Below are 17305 nucleotides of genomic sequence, written 5' to 3' on the forward strand. Positions count from 1 at the left end.
CAGGGATCTATGGAAGAATTTGGATATGACCTCCCCCAATTAGCTTTTTACTAATTAAATTGAACTCACAATTTAATATAAGCTTATATTGGAATATTACGAGCAGCCACTACAGAAGTAATATTGCACTGCCCATCCAATTCTAAAATTACAAGTATTCCGGGTTTCCATTTGTTTGTCATCCATTTCTCGTGCTTAAGATAGAAACGTCCATTAATTAATTAATGTCTGCTATGAACTTAATTAATTAACACATTTTTAACTCCAAGAGTGGACTTAGCAAGAAACGCTTATTTATTATTTATAAAGTAATCAAACTCCAACTAACTAGGTTCCGAATAATAAAACCTTGTTTCGAACTCCTATTGTGGATGTTATCAAACGAGACTCACCTCGCGCACGATTCAATATAATAGCAATCCTACAACCGTTAGATATTAATCACCATTACCCAATATACCAGGATTCTTGGGTTGCGAAAAATCCGCACCTTTTGGTAAGTCAAAGTAGTGCATAATCAATACCGTATGCTCAATGCTAACGTACATTGATTAAGAAATCAATTATCAAGACATCGCCTTTCAGTAGATAGCATAATGACTCGTCTTGCTGTTAGATCTAATTCAGTGCTATACCACACCAATGTCATTTTATTTCAGTAAGGCTTAGAAATATGCGGACTGACATTGCAACCTTTCACGATAGGTAGTCTAGACCTATCTAGGTTGTGAAATTCTTTTTTTTTCTTTGTTCAGAACTGATCGTGTTACTTTAAAGTAGACGACGTCCACAACCGGTCTACTAAAACAAAGACTTAGACTTTGTTACGTTGCTTATGCATTTAAATATGCAATAAACACCCATTAAATGTAAAATATAACAACATTATAACAAAAATAATATGTTTCGTTCCTTTGAAAATAACATATAGAGTTTTACAGTATTCAATCACTCGAAAGGTAAGGTGATTTCTAATATACAAACTCTAACAATATAAAAAAAAGAATTTGGTTCGCTGCATTTGGCTTTCCCAAGGTTTATGTGGAAGAGCTTTGATTTGTATTCTTCATATTGACTATGAGAGAGAACAAATATCTGATAAGATGAATTTGTTGTTATTTGACCTAAATAAAACGTAGACGATACGATTAATAGATTTAATTAAAAAGTTGGTCCTATAAATGAAGAGCGTACTTCCAACCTCGTGACGCCACGTGGCACATAATATATAATATTGTAAAGGGATATATTAGTATCTAAAACTATAAACTTTGCCTAAAATTTGATATTTCCCATGAACTTTGAAATTGATCTATAATATCACAAGCTTTGCATTTTGTTTGGTATTTCCCAAACTCACTCAAATAAGATATTTTCATCAAAATCTTATTTTACGTGAGCAACCGTGATACGTGTTATGATATTTTAAATCAATTTTTAAGTTCATAACATGAAGAATAAAAAGTCACGTTGAAAACCACGTTGATTTAATTGTGTCAAGTATGATAAAAAAAGGCTCGTAAGTTAGTCAAATATAGTAATAAACATGCCGTGGAAAATACCAAACAAAATGCAAAGTTATGGATATTATATACTAATTTTTAAAGTTCGTGGGAAATACCAAATTTTAGACAAATTTTATGGCTTTAAGCACCAATTTCCCTGTTGTAAATACTACAAGAATATACATTAGAAGTTGTAGATGGATTTTCGCATATTGCATGGTAGTTAGAGGCATATTGCATTTTTTATTGTTGAGTTTTGCATTATAAACATAAATTTTCTACGATGCAAAATAAATTATACATAAATGCAATTCGTCTATATATATAATACAAATGAAATAGTCTATGCCTATAATGCAAAACTCAACAATATAATATGCAATATGCCTATAATTATCATACAATCTGCGAAAATATATCTTCAACTTCTATAAATATATTTTTGCATTGTAGTATTTTACATTACATGCCATGTGCCACGTGCCACGTGGCAACATCGGGTTGGAGGTAGGTAGTAACATTAAAATTAGTTACTCCCTCCTTTCATATTAGTTGAGACATTTCTTTTCAGCACGTGATTTAAGAAAAATTGTGTTAAGTTAGTTAAGTACAGAAATAATAAAGTAGGAAATGAAAAAGGTAGAGCGATGAAAAGAGAGTAAAGTAAGTGGGAAGAAATGTATTGACTTTTACTAAAAAAATAAAATGACTTCACTACTATGGAACGAAATGAGTATTTTTTAAGCACATCCTATATACATATATACAGGGAGATGATCCAAACAAAAATACATCTAAATCCAGAAATGCAGCTCAAATCTTGGCTCTAGGATTAGGTGATCTAATGGTCAATAATTAACTAAAAACACTGAAAGATCATTATTAATCAGTTTTAGGTCATTTTATAAAACCTGGGTTTGATGTCATTTTTAGATCATTTTAGGCCATTCTTTATTAAAATGACCTAAATATGAACTAACAATAACCTAAAAATGTATGTCGTATGATTTTGTTATGTGTTTTTATATTAAGATCTAGTTTTGCATAGATCAAAACTCGGGATATATATATAAATATAGGGTTGTGATCAATTGATATTTTTTAGCCTAATTAAGAATTGAGATGCATTATCAGCCACTCATTTTTATTAAATAAGTGGTCCAGAATTTGCCACATGAAAAATATTATAAAATTAATTAATTATGAAAGGGCAGAATGGTAATTTCATGTTTTAATTAGGGATTTTAGGTTTTGGTGATGAACAAATCCGCCACCTGATTGATATCATCTTCCAGATTGAAACTCTTCGCACAACCTATACCTCTCCACCTTCTTCCCCTTCACATCCACCACATCCATCTCCATCGTCATCTCCGCGCAATCGATGTTTTCCATCAACCGATCCTCCGCCGCCGCATTCGTCGCCACCAAGCACACTGTCTCGTCGCCGTCTTCATCCCACACATTCACACAGTGCAGTGGATTAAACCCCACCTCCTCAATCCACACGCTCCCCCCTCATCCTCCGCATACTTCAGAATCACCCCTAATCTCGCCACCTTCTCCCGATCCACCCCCACCGGCGACCCCCCTCAAAATCTGCCACGGATCAACCACGATGCGTAATTCTCCATCACCGCGAAGTCGTGAATCGACATCGGCCTCTCTATTGAGTTTATAGCCACAGATCTAAGCTTTTTGCTAGATTTACGCACTGAGCCTCCGAGTTCCCACCCAAATGTAGGAAAATTTCTGATTTTTCCCCTTTACGGCGCTCGATTGGGACCTGTGGCTGCCGCAACGGTTCTGGCAGAAACCGTCTACGGCGATGTCGGATGCCGTTAGCACGATGTTGATCGCATTGATCTGCTGGCCTTTAGATGCCAGATCTATGAGGTGTTTTCGGTGAGAGATTTTCCGATCGAGTAGTAATCGTTGAGGATCTGCTTGTAGAGGTGGAGAGCGAGGGATTGCTTTTTGGAAGCCATTGACATTTTGCTATAAGTTGTTGACATTTGATATATAAGCTATTGACATGTGTTGTATGATCATGATGCCAACTTGTGTCAAATAAAAAATTTAAGATAAAATAGTTGTTATTTTTTAATTACAAGAATTGTTTTTGAGTTGTTGACACTATATACAAGTTGTTGACAACGTACCAACAACCTTGTGATGCCACGTGGCACGTTATCCTGCAATATTAGAAGTGTATCCTGCAATATTCATTAATAGGTGTTTTAGATGGATTTCTACAAATAGCATGATAGTAATATGTGGATTGCAGTGTATATTGTTCAGTAGTATTACATTATAGCCATAGAATGTTTAATTTACATTATATATACAGACTAATTAGTTCTTCTCAATATCTTTGCTTCTTTTTTTTGATGAATCAATGAATGGAATATAAAAGAAAGAGAAGTACAAGCAAACACGGGCATACCCGAGGGATACATGCCTAAAAGCCGAAGCTATGTAGGCCGATGGGGAGGGAAGTAGCCTCTTGGGAAAAGGTACCCATAGAGACGGTATTACAACAATCCAAAACACATACATAAACATGAGTACAATAAAACACAGGACTTCACATCAGCCAAGTCTTCTCGATGGGATCCACTCTACAAAGTCCGGTACTCGGTTCCTTCAAAGTGTGCTTGTATTCATTACTACCGTCCACGTTATCCCGATGGAGGTAGGGGTAGGGCCTCGTTAAAACCTCCTAAGGATAAACCCCAGTGGAAAAAATCCCTAAGAGGAAAAAGAGTACCCTCGTGGCCGATAGCAACACTAAACTCCCAAGTGCTCGGTCACTTGCTCATGCGGATAAAGGGAGTATAGAACTGAATATGTTACCTTCTTCACCTCGAACACCAAGTGCTTGAGTTCAAAAGCCGTTATGTCGAAAATCAAGGCATTTATGCCTCTCCACATCAGGCTGACTGTCGGGATGAGGGCAAGTCTTCTAGCCTTGCGCATACCTGCCGCTCCACTTCTTTCCTTGAGCATCCACTCGATGGCGCTTTGGATAGTAGTGATGTTCCTTCTAAGTCCCAGTCAGGATTTGATCTCCTTCCAAACTGCCCATGTCTTGTGGCATTTGAAGAAGAGGTGTTCCACCGACTCCGTGTGAGCCATGCACAAGGGGCATCGTTGGTCAATGTTCATGTAGCCCAGTCTGTCCCTCGTTGGGAGTCGTCCTCTGAGAGCTTGCCAAGTAGTAAAGGAGTACTTTGGCGGGACGAACTCCTTCCACACGAACCTGTGCCACATGCGCCGTTCACCTTTTGGCCTAAACCACTCGTACGCCTCGACCGCTCCCTTGCTCCCGTACCACTGTCCCAACATCTTCTCAACTTCTCTCCTCGGCCGGTCGGTCAGTAACTCGTTTCGGATCTCGAGCAGCCTCTTGAAGAGTGGTGAGTCCCGCGATCTTGCCGTCCATTCCCACGCCGTCCGATTCTTGAGAAACTCGCTATGTATCCACTTAATCCACAGGGAATCCTTCTTCACGTGTATGTTCCACATGTTCCGTGCAAGAAGGGCCTTGTTCCACGCCCCAAGGTCCCGAAGGCCGAGTCCTCCTTCATCCTTCGGTAGGCAGAGATCCTTCCAAGAAACGGGAGGGTATTTCGTACCCCACAAGAACTCACGGCAGATGGAACTCTTCGCTTCTTCTTCTCTTCTCTTCTCTTCTCTTGGGGATGAATATTATGCAAAGACGATAGAATTTGTTTTCTCCTTTCTTGTAGATGATTTATATCTAATGTAAATATTTGGCATTGGGTAGTTGAAAATATTAAATTTATATCAAATGATTAATCGTGAGTATTTGGCATTGGGTAGTTGAAAATACAAATGTGCGCCATGAATCCCAGCTGCCACCGACACATGATTAAACTTAAAATACACCGACACATGATCGATTATGCATATGAAATTTAATTCGCAGTTCATTTTAGTGGCTAAAATATCAACAATGGTCTATGCAGGATATTTTTAACTACAAGGTGCCCCAGTTATTATAGCTAACGTATGAACAAAGTAAATGTACAAAATTTTAATTAATTTGATCTAAATATATGAAAATACGATTTTATTAAAATGACAATCATATTCAAAATGACAATATAGCACTAATGAGGACTCTTAGATTTATGAGCAGATTCAATCTTAGCCTGTCACGTGCCAGGCTTGCCTGCTTATGTATCGCAGATTGTTTGATTATCTCTAATTTCGTATCGCAGATTGCTTAGAACCATATGCCGAGTTTCTTGCATATATATCACATATTGCTTGCTTATGTATAGCAGATTTCTTGCCTAGATTGTCATTTTAACTATGGCGTCACTATAGTACTCTGATTTCATATCGTAGATTGCTTGGAATCATATGCCAAGTTGCTTGCCTATGTATCACAGAATGTTTGCTTATATATTGCAGATTGCATGTTACTTGTTGTCACGTTGTCACTTCAAGAGTGGTGTCACCCTAACGCACCCCTATGAAAATATACTCATATGTGACATAATCAGTGGCGGACGCAGAAAATTTTTCTAGCGGGGTTACACTATATACTCCTCCTAGGATAGATGGCCCTTAGGACGACATCGGATTTTATGCAATTTCATTTTAAAGAGTTTAAATGGAAAGTAAAGGTTATTGGATATTTTAAAGTAGGTAAAAATGAATAAATTAACATAGAGAATATATTGTTGAGTATTTCAAAGGAAAAATATTATTGGGTGTTTTAAAGTATGAGAGATATAATTATATATTTTAATTATTTCCTAAAGAGGTAAGGGATATTTTTTATAGGATATGGAAAAATAAAGTGAATCATAAAATAATAATCATATAATTATTAAAATACATAAATATTTTATACACATTAAAACCAACCCAACATGTATTTAACAAAAAAATATATCTATGAAGAGTCTCATTGTATACAAATTCACTCCTTATTGCAGGACTGTAGAACTAGACTAAAGTAGGTTTTTAGATCTAGTTTTTTATGGATAAGATGTATATATGTATGAATTATTTTCGCCTTCACCACTAGCCTATTTTACTTCAGCCCATGGCAAATAAGTCATAAAATATTAAGAAGATTTAACTTCATTCAAGAATATATTACTTCATTCCAATAGGATTATTATTTCATTCCAGTACATACAAGTTGTTTCACGGATGGAGACGTCAAGACCATCCCGTCGACGCTGTGATAGTCCCGAAATTCCAGCTATGACAACAAAATGAAGTGATAGCCTAATTGAATGGTGCAATAAACAAATTGAATGATCTAATAAACTATTTGAATGAAGTATGTGTAGAAACATTTAAAGTCCTACTGGAATGAAGTAAATATCTTGTCCAATAAAGTAATAACGTTTTTTAATGAAGTAATAAACCTACTGGAATAAATTGTATTTTATAAAGTGAATAAAGTAAAAATCCAGTTCAATGAATTCAAATGAAGCATGTGTTGAATCATTTCAAAACCTACTAGAAATAAGTAAAAACATATTGTAGTTTCAAGGTATTACGTACCGATAAAAAGTAATAAACCTACTACAATAAAGTAACATGGGCTTGTAATGAAGACCGAAATACTTTCGCATCTCATAAAAAAACTAGATCTAATGGCCCTAATTTAGTCTCTAGTTCAGTCTTTAAAATTAGTTCGACATTGATCAGATTCACAATTTTATATATCTATGCATATCTATATCTTAGTTTCTCGAAAAAAAAACTATAAATTAGTAAAAAAACAAGTTTTTAATGTAAAATGGGTAAAGTAAGAGAGGTAGAGTATAAAAATTAATAAAAGTATTATTGGTGGAGAATGAATCTCACCTCATTAGAGAAAAAAGAGTTTCCAAAATTAGAAAGTGCATATTTCTATGGGATTGACTGAAAAGGAAAGAATGTATATTCGGGATGGATTGAAAAGGAAAGAATGTATATTCTTGTGGGACTGAGGGGTATAATTTAAAGGATACTTTGCTTAGTAGTAATTAATTTTAAAAAATCCCTTAATGGAATTATTAATCACTTTTTAAAAGACATTAAACTTATATAAAAGCAATATCATCGGTATATGCCAAATTACAAGCTAGAAGTTAAACAAATCTCACACACGTTTTTTCATTTAAAAAAATTTATTATAATACTAGTATTTAACATTTTTGTACTTGACTCTTCTTCTTCTTAAAATTTAAATAATCAAATGCAGCCCCTTTTAACATCTAACTTTTATTTATTTAGTCTAAAGTATCATTAGTTTGGGAAGGGCTAAGTATGCATTTCGAAAATTTTGAGAAAAATCACAATAGAAAATTTATAAAAAAAAAATGAATTGGGAAGGGCTTAAGCCTCCTCTACCCCTTACTGTGTCCGCCACCAGTGATATTACTACACCATTTGAATAGTTCCAAATAAGTAGCAAGAAATCCATATAAAACTTATTAGTAGTGTAATTGGTTAAAAAAAATTCATATTTAAACTTAGTCTAATTTTAAAATAGTAAAATGGTCAATTTTTTTTAAAGACACAGGGATATTAATTTCAAATTTAATTAAGATGTTATAAGATGAGTGACAGAATACATTCTCTTAATGCCAATAGTCTCTCTCTATCTCCCTTCCAAATTTCCATCTCTTTTCTGTCACTAGAAATGGAAAAATCTGCTCAAGTTGCAACATCCCCTTCCATTTCCATTTTTTCTTCTCCTCAATAATTATCTTTGTTTAAGCAATGCAGTTCTAATACTCCCTCCATCTCATGCTACTTGCACATTTACTTTTCGGACTGTCTCAAACTATTTGCACTATTTCTATTTTAGATAAAAATTATGGTATTTAATTAAGATATTAGAGTTAGTTCATGTTTCCATTATCAAGTGTTGCCTTATTGTACTTAAAATTTTAATTTAATTACACTAATTACTCATGTTTAAATTTACGATGTTAAAGTGAAAAGTGCGAGTAGCATGGAACGAGGGAGTATAAAATAAACCAGTCATGATGAATTGCTTCATTATATCTTGTCCAAAGAAAACTTGACACGAAATGGGTAGTCAATTTATTTGGTATTCTACAAACATGTTCAGCCATACTACAACTAATACAATTTGCATAACATTGTCAACAATGAATAAAAGCATTTTGTTAACAATTCGGCCGACATGCCGGTCGATTGCCTTTAAATATATATACCAAAAGCTCATGTTAAACCCTATTATGAATTATGAAATGATTTCCAGAGAAAAATCAATTTATGCAGAAGATAATGAATGTAAATCATGTTCGACATTATAAGTCATGTATTCAACCAACTGAAGTCAAAACTCGAATAGCAAACCAAGCTTACAAATCCTAAGTATTGGTCTAAGTCTAACTAACAAAATCTGTTTTTAAACTTTTAGAAACATTCACAAGAACGCGAACAAGGTAAATATAATCACGAGCACAACACGCTTGTGAGCATAACAAGCAGAAGAAGACGTTTGGGAACTCACTATTAAAATGTCAAATATAGAAATGCAATCTTCTGTAGGATCCATGATCTTGATCCGGAATGATTAAATTTAATTTTCAGCAGTATTAAAAATTTAACGAGTTATTGTTATTTCTGCGTTTATGCATGCTCGTACTAAATTGCATGTTTCTGGTGTTGACTGTTGAGCATCAGTCCTGCTTAGCCTTTCTTGTAATTGTGAATGAATGTCTTTTTTTAGAAACACTTTTACTTCTATTTTATTCTCTTCACTTAACACCAAAATAAAGTTGGCATAAAAATAAAAGTTGGAATGATACGTAAAATGCAAGGTGAATTATGTGAATTTTTTCAAAGATAACAAGTCACCACATGGTTTGAATTATTGGTAACAAGGTCTTACCAAGATATGCTGTCTGCTGATCAACATAATGCATCTCTCTCCACTTTTCCTTCTCTACAAATGCAAGGACTTCCTACTCATCAAACCTAAATAAACAATAAAAAAATATTAGAGCCCAAAAGAAATTCAAGTAAAAAGACATAAGGAAGAAAGAAAAAGAAAAATAACTTATACAGTGGCTAGAGTATCACTGACTTAAAAGTTTGCATTTTTTTGAACACAAATATTGGGCGTAACATTTGAAGGATTAGATTATTAAAGAAGTGCCATGAATCACTTAATCAAAGTAAGTGGTAATTAACCCTATATTTAGGGATGTCAAATGGGTGGTATAAGGATTTTTTCTGCTATTTGATTTATGTTAGGAAAACTTAGCATGCTAGAGGAATCGATATTTAGTTATTTACGAACATGGTAAATTTGAAGATGGTATATTTTCAATGATCTAAAATCCTTAAATATTTAGCCGCGGGGTAAGAAGGAAATTAACTTTTATGGTAGAATTATGAATGGGAATATAGTTAAAATTTATTCTAAATCTTTGAATTCTTTTTTTTTTTTTTAAATAAAATCAGGCTTAAAAAACGCAGAATCTTGTACTAATATATGCAAGGTGAAGAAGTAAATTATGACGTGTATATGTTAGTAATTTAGTATAGATCGTGTGATTTATCGATATGGTTTTCCTTGCAATGCTATTTAAGTTGCACTAATTTTTGTTAATTGAATAAGCAAATCTTTTTTCTAAAGTTATATACTTATGGATACATTTAACAATTCATGTTGGCAATGACTCCTCGTGAATCCAAAGTTATTCTTATAGTGGAATCTAGTGACAATATGGTAGTATAATACTACTAAATAGGGTCGCACTGAAATAAATACTACTCCCTCCGTCCCGGACTACTCGCACATTTCCTTTTCGGCACGGAGAATAAGGAATGAGTGTATAGCAAAGTCAACAATTGCGACTGTAGGTGATAATTTTTACTAAAAATGGAAAGAGTGCAAATAACTTAGAACGCCCAGAAAGGAAATAAGTGCAAGTAGTCCGGGACGGAGGGAGTACTTCTTGTTGAATAACCAAGTACAGGATCTCACTGATAGTTTATTTTTGTATTTATATAAGTAAAATTGAGAATATGGTTATGTGTTGTTTTGATTTATAAATATGTATAAGTTTTTTATCATCCAATAATCATAGCATCTTGGTGCGTCGGATGAAGTCATGGATGATTTTGAAGATTTATTTGTATTTCCTATGGTATGATTGACTTGTATTATAACATTTCTTTCTTTTTGTGAGTTTTCTCCTTTATCTCAACCTACATAGTGAGAAAATTTCTCAATGTTAGTTGTCAGTAGCCACTTTGCCCGCCTAGTTGTTGGGATCCGCCCACAAAGCGAACCCATAATAGCGACCCGCCCTACAATCTATCACACAGTAAGTGGGTTGTTTTAAAAAGAAAAGTGAGTAACTTGTAATGGTAACAAAAAGTATTCTTTTTTCTAAAGATGATTTATAGTTATGAAATATGTACTATGAATTTTGGGTCAAGTTTAAAGATGATTAAGTTGAAAATTCAGATGCATTGATAGAGAATTAAATAGCATGAATGGAACTACTCAGTGAACATATTCTGAGCATGGTTTAGTTTGATAGGATCCTTACACACTCTCTCTCTGTCTTTTAAGTTATGTACATACACACATACACATACATGTAATAATAATGTTACTCCTACTATAAAGCAAATGCTTTTGAGTTGATAGGAGAGGAGGCCAAAAAACAAAAGTCTCCCCTTCCCCTCAGACCATCCACAACGCGTCCCGCCCCGGTCTCGCGTCTCGTCCCGGAAGGACAGGTTCGCCGCGGGACGCGTTGCAGCGCCCATCCCGTCCCCAGCCCGAGCCCGTCTCGTCCCGTAGCCCGGTCCCGCGAGACGCGGGACGCGCTGTCCCGCCACGCACCTGGGACACGTGGCGCTCGTCCCTTGCGTGCGTGTCGCCCACTCGCTGCCCCGCGAGTGGGCAACGTCACTGATGACGCAATAATTCATTTTTTTTAAAAAAAAAATCGAATTTTTAATTTTTTTTATACAATCGGTAATATTATCGTTTGATTTATATTTTTGTTTTTTTATTTTTTTTACTCTATAAATAATCTTATTTCATACTCATTTCAAACACAAACACACATCTATTCCTCTCAAATCCTCTCTATCACTCCAATTTCCATCTTCAATCACCTAAAATAAATGGATCATTTTGAGCAAATGCGTCAATTAATGGAACAATCACTCGAAGAAGATCGACGACGGGAGGCGGAGGAAGCCGTGCCACCCCCACGACGCTCCCGGAAGTACATCAATCGGAACCGGGAAGAAGCCGCCGCACGGTTAGTACGCGACTATTTCTGCGATAACTCGATTTGGGGAGATACCTACTTCCGTCGCCGTTTCCGCATGCGGAAACCGCTATTTCTCCACATAGCGAATACTTTGGCAGCCAAGGAAGAGTTCTTCCGAGAAGGGTTCGACGCGGTCGGCCGTCCCAGCCACACGACGCTGCAGAAATGTACTGCAGCCATCCGGCAGCTTGCGACTGGAAAACGGCCGACATATTCGACGAATACCTGCACATCGGAGACACCACTGGGCGCATGTGCTTGCTCAACTTCTGCAGAGGCGTCCGGACAGCCTTCAGTGACGAATTTCTCCGGAGGCCAACCACGGAGGATTGTCAGTTCCTCCTCAACCTGCACGAACAAGTGCACGGATTCCCCGGGATGCTTGGCAGTGTCGATTGCATTCCACGAGCGGCCACAAAGGCACCCACCCAACTGTTGTACTCGAGGCCGTTGCCGACTACCGGCTTTGGATCTGGCACGCGTACTTCGGGGTTCCTGGCTCGAACAACGACGTAAACGTGCTCCAACAGTCTGACCTCTTTACCGAAGTTTTGGATGGTAAAGCGCCGGCCATCAACTTCGTCGCCAACAACCGGCGGTATAAAATGGGGTAATATCTCGCCGACGGCATCTACCCGAAGTGGCCGACCTTCGTGAAGACGTGCGGTAGGCCTGCGAACCCAAAGCAGGCTCTTTTTGCGCAGAAGCAGGAGGCTGCGCGCAAGGATGTGGAGAGGGCGTTCGGGGTTCTCCAAGCGCGCTTCAACATCATCAAAGCCCCGGCTCGTTTGTGGTTCATGGAGAGCATGGTCGACATCATGTATACGTGCATAATCTTGCACAACATGATTGTCCGAGACGAAGGACCCGATGCGGGAAATTGGTTCGACCCCGAATCCCCCGGAAGCTCAACCGCAAGTAGTCCGCCGCGAAGTGGAGCGCATCCGTCTATACAAGAACGGTTGGCTATTCGGGCAAGGACACGCGACTCTAGCGCCCACACCCAACTCCAAGAGGATCTAATTGAGCACATTTGGGAAAACTTTGGCGGAGCAAATTAAATTATGTCATTTTTATTTTTTGGGAATTTTAATTATGTCTTGTTTTTTTTTTAATTTTAAGTTGTAATGTTGTTTTAATTTTAATAAAGTGTGTTTGTTTAAATTTAATTGGGTTGAAAAAAAAATTATAAATGAAATTGAATGAATAGTAATTAAGGGACGATATAGAGACGGTTAAGGGACGGAGCGTTGCAGGTTCCGTCCCTTAGTTAAGGGATGGATGAAAAAAGGACAATGGGGCCCTCAAATAGTGCTCAAATAGTAGTTAAGGGACGGTTTAAGAGACGGTATAGAGACAGCGTAGTGGAGGGCCTCATTCCTGTCTCTGAGTTTTTTTATTTTTTATTTTTTATTTTTTATTTTTTATTTTTTATTTTTTATTTTTTATTTTTTATTCCTGTCTCTGAGTGTTTAGTCTGCTTATCTCTCTGACCTATTCTCTCTCTCCAATGATCTTATCTCCATCCAATTCTTGTGTTCCTCTCCTCAACTCAATCCTTTTCTGGTAAAAACTAGAATCCTGCCCCAAATTCTGTCTTTTCACTGCTCCTGCTTCTAGCTACCTTCCTTCTCTTCATACTAACTACCTTTGCAGCCTTCTTCTTTCCATACCTTCTTCTTCTTCTTCTACTTCACTTTTTCATGGTTGAATTCTCTGTTTCACTACTGTTTATCTCTCAAGTGTTGCTTCTTGATTCGGTATGAAAATCCCTTTTTAAATAGTAGCTTTACTTTGGGAAAATTCTTGATTTGGGATTTATTTATCATCTAATTCTTGTATTGATTCCTTCAAACATGATTTCATTTGTTTTTGTGTTTGTGGTTACTTGTTATGAAACATGTTCAACTCTATGCCTAAAACATTAACCCTAATTTACACCAAAAATAATAAATGGTGTTCTGTTTAACTAAAGTGTATATGTTGAATCCAAAATCAGGGCAATGAATTGAAGCTGTAGTTGTGTTTATGCTACATGACTAATTCTCTCCTGTTGTTAATCACAGGTGAGTGAGTAATTAATCAATTATGATGCCCTTAAATTTGAACATGGAATCCGACTCCTTCGAGCCCGTTACCCTCGACCTCACCCTCGGCCTCAGTGGCTGCCCGGGACCCGACCTCGAGGCCGTTTCCACCCCAACGCCATCCTCGCGAGTCTTCTCGTGCAACTATTGCCACCGCAAGTTCTACAGCTCACAGGCATTGGGAGGGCACCAGAATGCCCACAAGCACGAGCGGACCCTCACCAAGAGGGCCATGCGTATGGAGATTTTTTCCGAGAGATACGTTAGCCTCGCCTCACTCCCCCTCCATGGATCCGCCTTCCGGTCTCTAGGCGTCCAAGCTCATGCGTCCGTGCACTCGGAACATGGGATAAGAAGAGGAGGAGTAGGCAGTGGTGGCGGAGCCAGGGTTATCGGTCAGGGCTACTTCGGTCAAGCCAGGGAACTATCGTGGCCGGGAAGCTTCCGACAAATGGAGGGCGTTTGTGGACATTCGGGGCAGGGCTCGGATGTGGTGGCCGGAGCTGCCCCACGTCCGAGGACAGAACATTCATCCCTTCCTGACCTCAACCTCAAACTTTAACAATTTTTTGGAGTTTAACATGTGATGTGATGCATAAATATTGTACATTTGAGTGATAGAGATGAATTCTTGGTGTGGAGATGATATAGTATGTTGCTAGTTGGGATAGTACTCTTAAATTAAGCATATATCAAAAATAGGTTGATGTAATTTTGTGGGTAAAAATATTTGTAATGCCAATTCGTTTATCAATTGAACATGGTTAGTTGTTTTGGAGGTGCATATCTTGGAAATACTAATTAGTTATGACATTGTGTTATTCTTGTGCTATAAGAGAAATACGTAGGAGGTTATCTCCAATTATTGTACTGATGCTAATGATTTCAGATACATGCCCCCAATGCAATTTGGTTGAATAAACGAATTTTAGTAAGGGTACTTTTTCCGACTAATTTGAAAATATTTTATGTACGTATCTAATAGACTAAACACCTATCAATGTCAACTTAATCATCCAAAACTTAACAATCTAACCTGTTTATTAACTAATCAAGCTATTCCTAACTAGACTTTGATATCATGGAATTTAGGTTGATAATTCAATTCTACAATTTAATTATCTTAGTTCTACAGTTTTAAATTTCATATTCAAAATAAATACTATTTAGAACACTAAATATTTTTAAGATTGGTCACATTTCAAACACAACACAACACATGATGCATATTGGCTATTGCACACAACTCACAATGCATTGCATACAACACACTGAATACAATATTGCACACACAACATGTCGACACATACACTCACACAAATAACTCAAAAATATTGAAAAATGATGTAAAAATGCATAAAGTTATATAAAGGAAACTTTTAAAATATTCATTTAAAAATCAATGTATTAAAATTTAATTTACTATATGACATACCAAATAAATAATTTGAATATTTCATAAATTTCAAATATAATTATATTCCTAGTAATCATCAATCTAAACTACTAATCTCATGAATTATTTTTCCTAACAAGTGTTTTTATTGATAAATAAACATCAATAGGTCGGCATCACAATAAACTTTGAATCCAAAACCTTTAATCTCAGATATTAACCACTCTACTATAGGGGTGAAGTGTCATACCGTATACCGTACCGAAAGTAGCGGTATGAAAAAATTCCATACCGATACCTTACCGAATTTTCGGTATACCGGACTTCGGTATACCGAAAATCGGTATGATAATTTTCAATATCATTATCATACCGTTATTGCGGTATACCATATTACGGTATACCATACTTTTACGGTATACCGAAATACAGTACGACATACCGTAATACCATTATACATGTTATAAAAAAAATCTATTATAATTCTATATTCAAAATATATAAAATAACATATCCAAGTGTTTAACTATTTGAAAAAAGTCCAGAAAAATAAAACTTCAACAATCCAAAGCCAAATCCAAAACAACCAAACCTATACCCAAAATATTTAAAATAACATTTCAAGTGATCAACACTATCTTCATTTCTCGCAACCTTGTCGTTTTCATACTCACAATCCCACAAGAAATCTTTAAAGATGTCATCCTGCATTTGACAATCTTTATTAATAGTCGAGCATAATTACAATGGCAAATACTATGAAACAACCGAACCAAAATAAATATATGAAGAATAAATTCATATATCGACACCACCTAATTAACTATGAAGAGATGAAATGATTAAATTTAAACTTGATGAAAACATCATAAGCTAACTACTAATATTAATATATTAAATAGAAAATGGGACACGGTTTAGGTTACTGTACAAATATGTGCCAAATGAAAATAGAGTAAAATAATGGCAGCACATAAATATATTAAATAATTTAAATTTGTATATATTATATCGAAGATTCGATAAACCACGGTATACCGCTATATAGGATATTTGATACAGTTACCGTACCGAAAACTTTCGGTACGGTATGAATGATTGTGTTTTCGGTACGGTATGAATGATTAAATTTAAACTTGATGAAAACATCATAAGCTAACTACTAATATTAATATATTAAATAGAAAATGGGACACGGTTTAGGTTACTGTACAAATATGTGCCAAATGAAAATAAAGTAAAATAATGGCAACACATAAATATATTAAATATTTTAAATTTATATATATTATATCGAAGATTCAGTAAACCACGGTATACTGCGTTATAGGATATTTGGTATGAATGATTAAATTTAAACTTGATGAAAACATTATAAGCTAACTACTAATATTAATATATTAAATAGAAAATGGGACACGGTTTAGGTTACTGTACAAATATGTGCCAAATGAAAATAAAGTAAAATAATGGCAACACATAAATATATTAAATATTTTAAATTTATATATATTATAACGAAGATTCGGTAAACCACGGTATACCGCGGTATATGATATTTGATACAGTTACCGTACCGAAGTTTTCGGTACGACATGAATGATTAAATTTAAACTTGATGAAAACATCATAAGCTAACTACTAATATTAATATATTAAATAGAAAATGGGACACGGTTTAGGTTACTGTACAAATACGTGCCAAATGAAAATAAAGTAAAAGAATAGCAACACATAAATATATTAAATATTTTAAATTTATATATATTATAACGAAGATTCGGTAAACCACGGTATACCGCAGTATAGGATAACAGTGACCGTACCGAAAACTACGGTATACCGGAAAACTGGTATTTTTTCGGTACAGTAAATCCGGTATTTCAGCATTTTTTTTCCCACCCCTTCTACTACAATACACATAACAAGTTTTCTTTTCCACTATCCTATTAAACAAATGGATCAAAAACAAAAGTCGCTAATAGCGCATTAAATTAACATTAC

The 17305-nt window shown here is 35.7% G+C and overlaps 2 protein-coding genes across 2 annotated transcripts; one reads left to right on the top strand and one right to left on the bottom strand.

Annotated features, from left to right (window-relative positions):
- Positions 1-4562: 4562 nt before the first annotated feature.
- Positions 4563-5033, bottom strand: LOC121754353. The gene has a single exon (XM_042149730.1). It carries the CDS (start codon positions 5031-5033, stop codon positions 4563-4565), a length of 471 nt encoding a protein of 156 aa, XP_042005664.1.
- Positions 5034-13281: 8248 nt separating this feature from the next.
- On the top strand, positions 13282-14659 carry LOC121754561 (zinc finger protein 4-like). The gene is made up of 2 exons (XM_042149901.1): positions 13282-13578; positions 13885-14659. The coding sequence occupies exon 2, from the start codon at positions 13907-13909 to the stop codon at positions 14465-14467; it is 561 nt and encodes a 186-aa protein (XP_042005835.1). The 5' UTR covers positions 13282-13578; positions 13885-13906; the 3' UTR covers positions 14468-14659.
- The last annotated feature ends 2646 nt before the right edge of the window (positions 14660-17305 follow it).

Source organism: Salvia splendens, chromosome 11 (genome assembly GCF_004379255.2).
Source record: "Salvia splendens isolate huo1 chromosome 11, SspV2, whole genome shotgun sequence".
Taxonomy (NCBI): domain Eukaryota; kingdom Viridiplantae; phylum Streptophyta; class Magnoliopsida; order Lamiales; family Lamiaceae; genus Salvia; species Salvia splendens.

Coding starts and splice junctions, on each gene's coding strand:
- LOC121754353 (XM_042149730.1), bottom strand. CDS start 5,033: ATGTGGAACATACACGTGAAGAAGGATTCCCTGTGGATTAAGTGGATA.
- LOC121754561 (XM_042149901.1), top strand. CDS start 13,907: ATGATGCCCTTAAATTTGAACATGGAATCCGACTCCTTCGAGCCCGTT.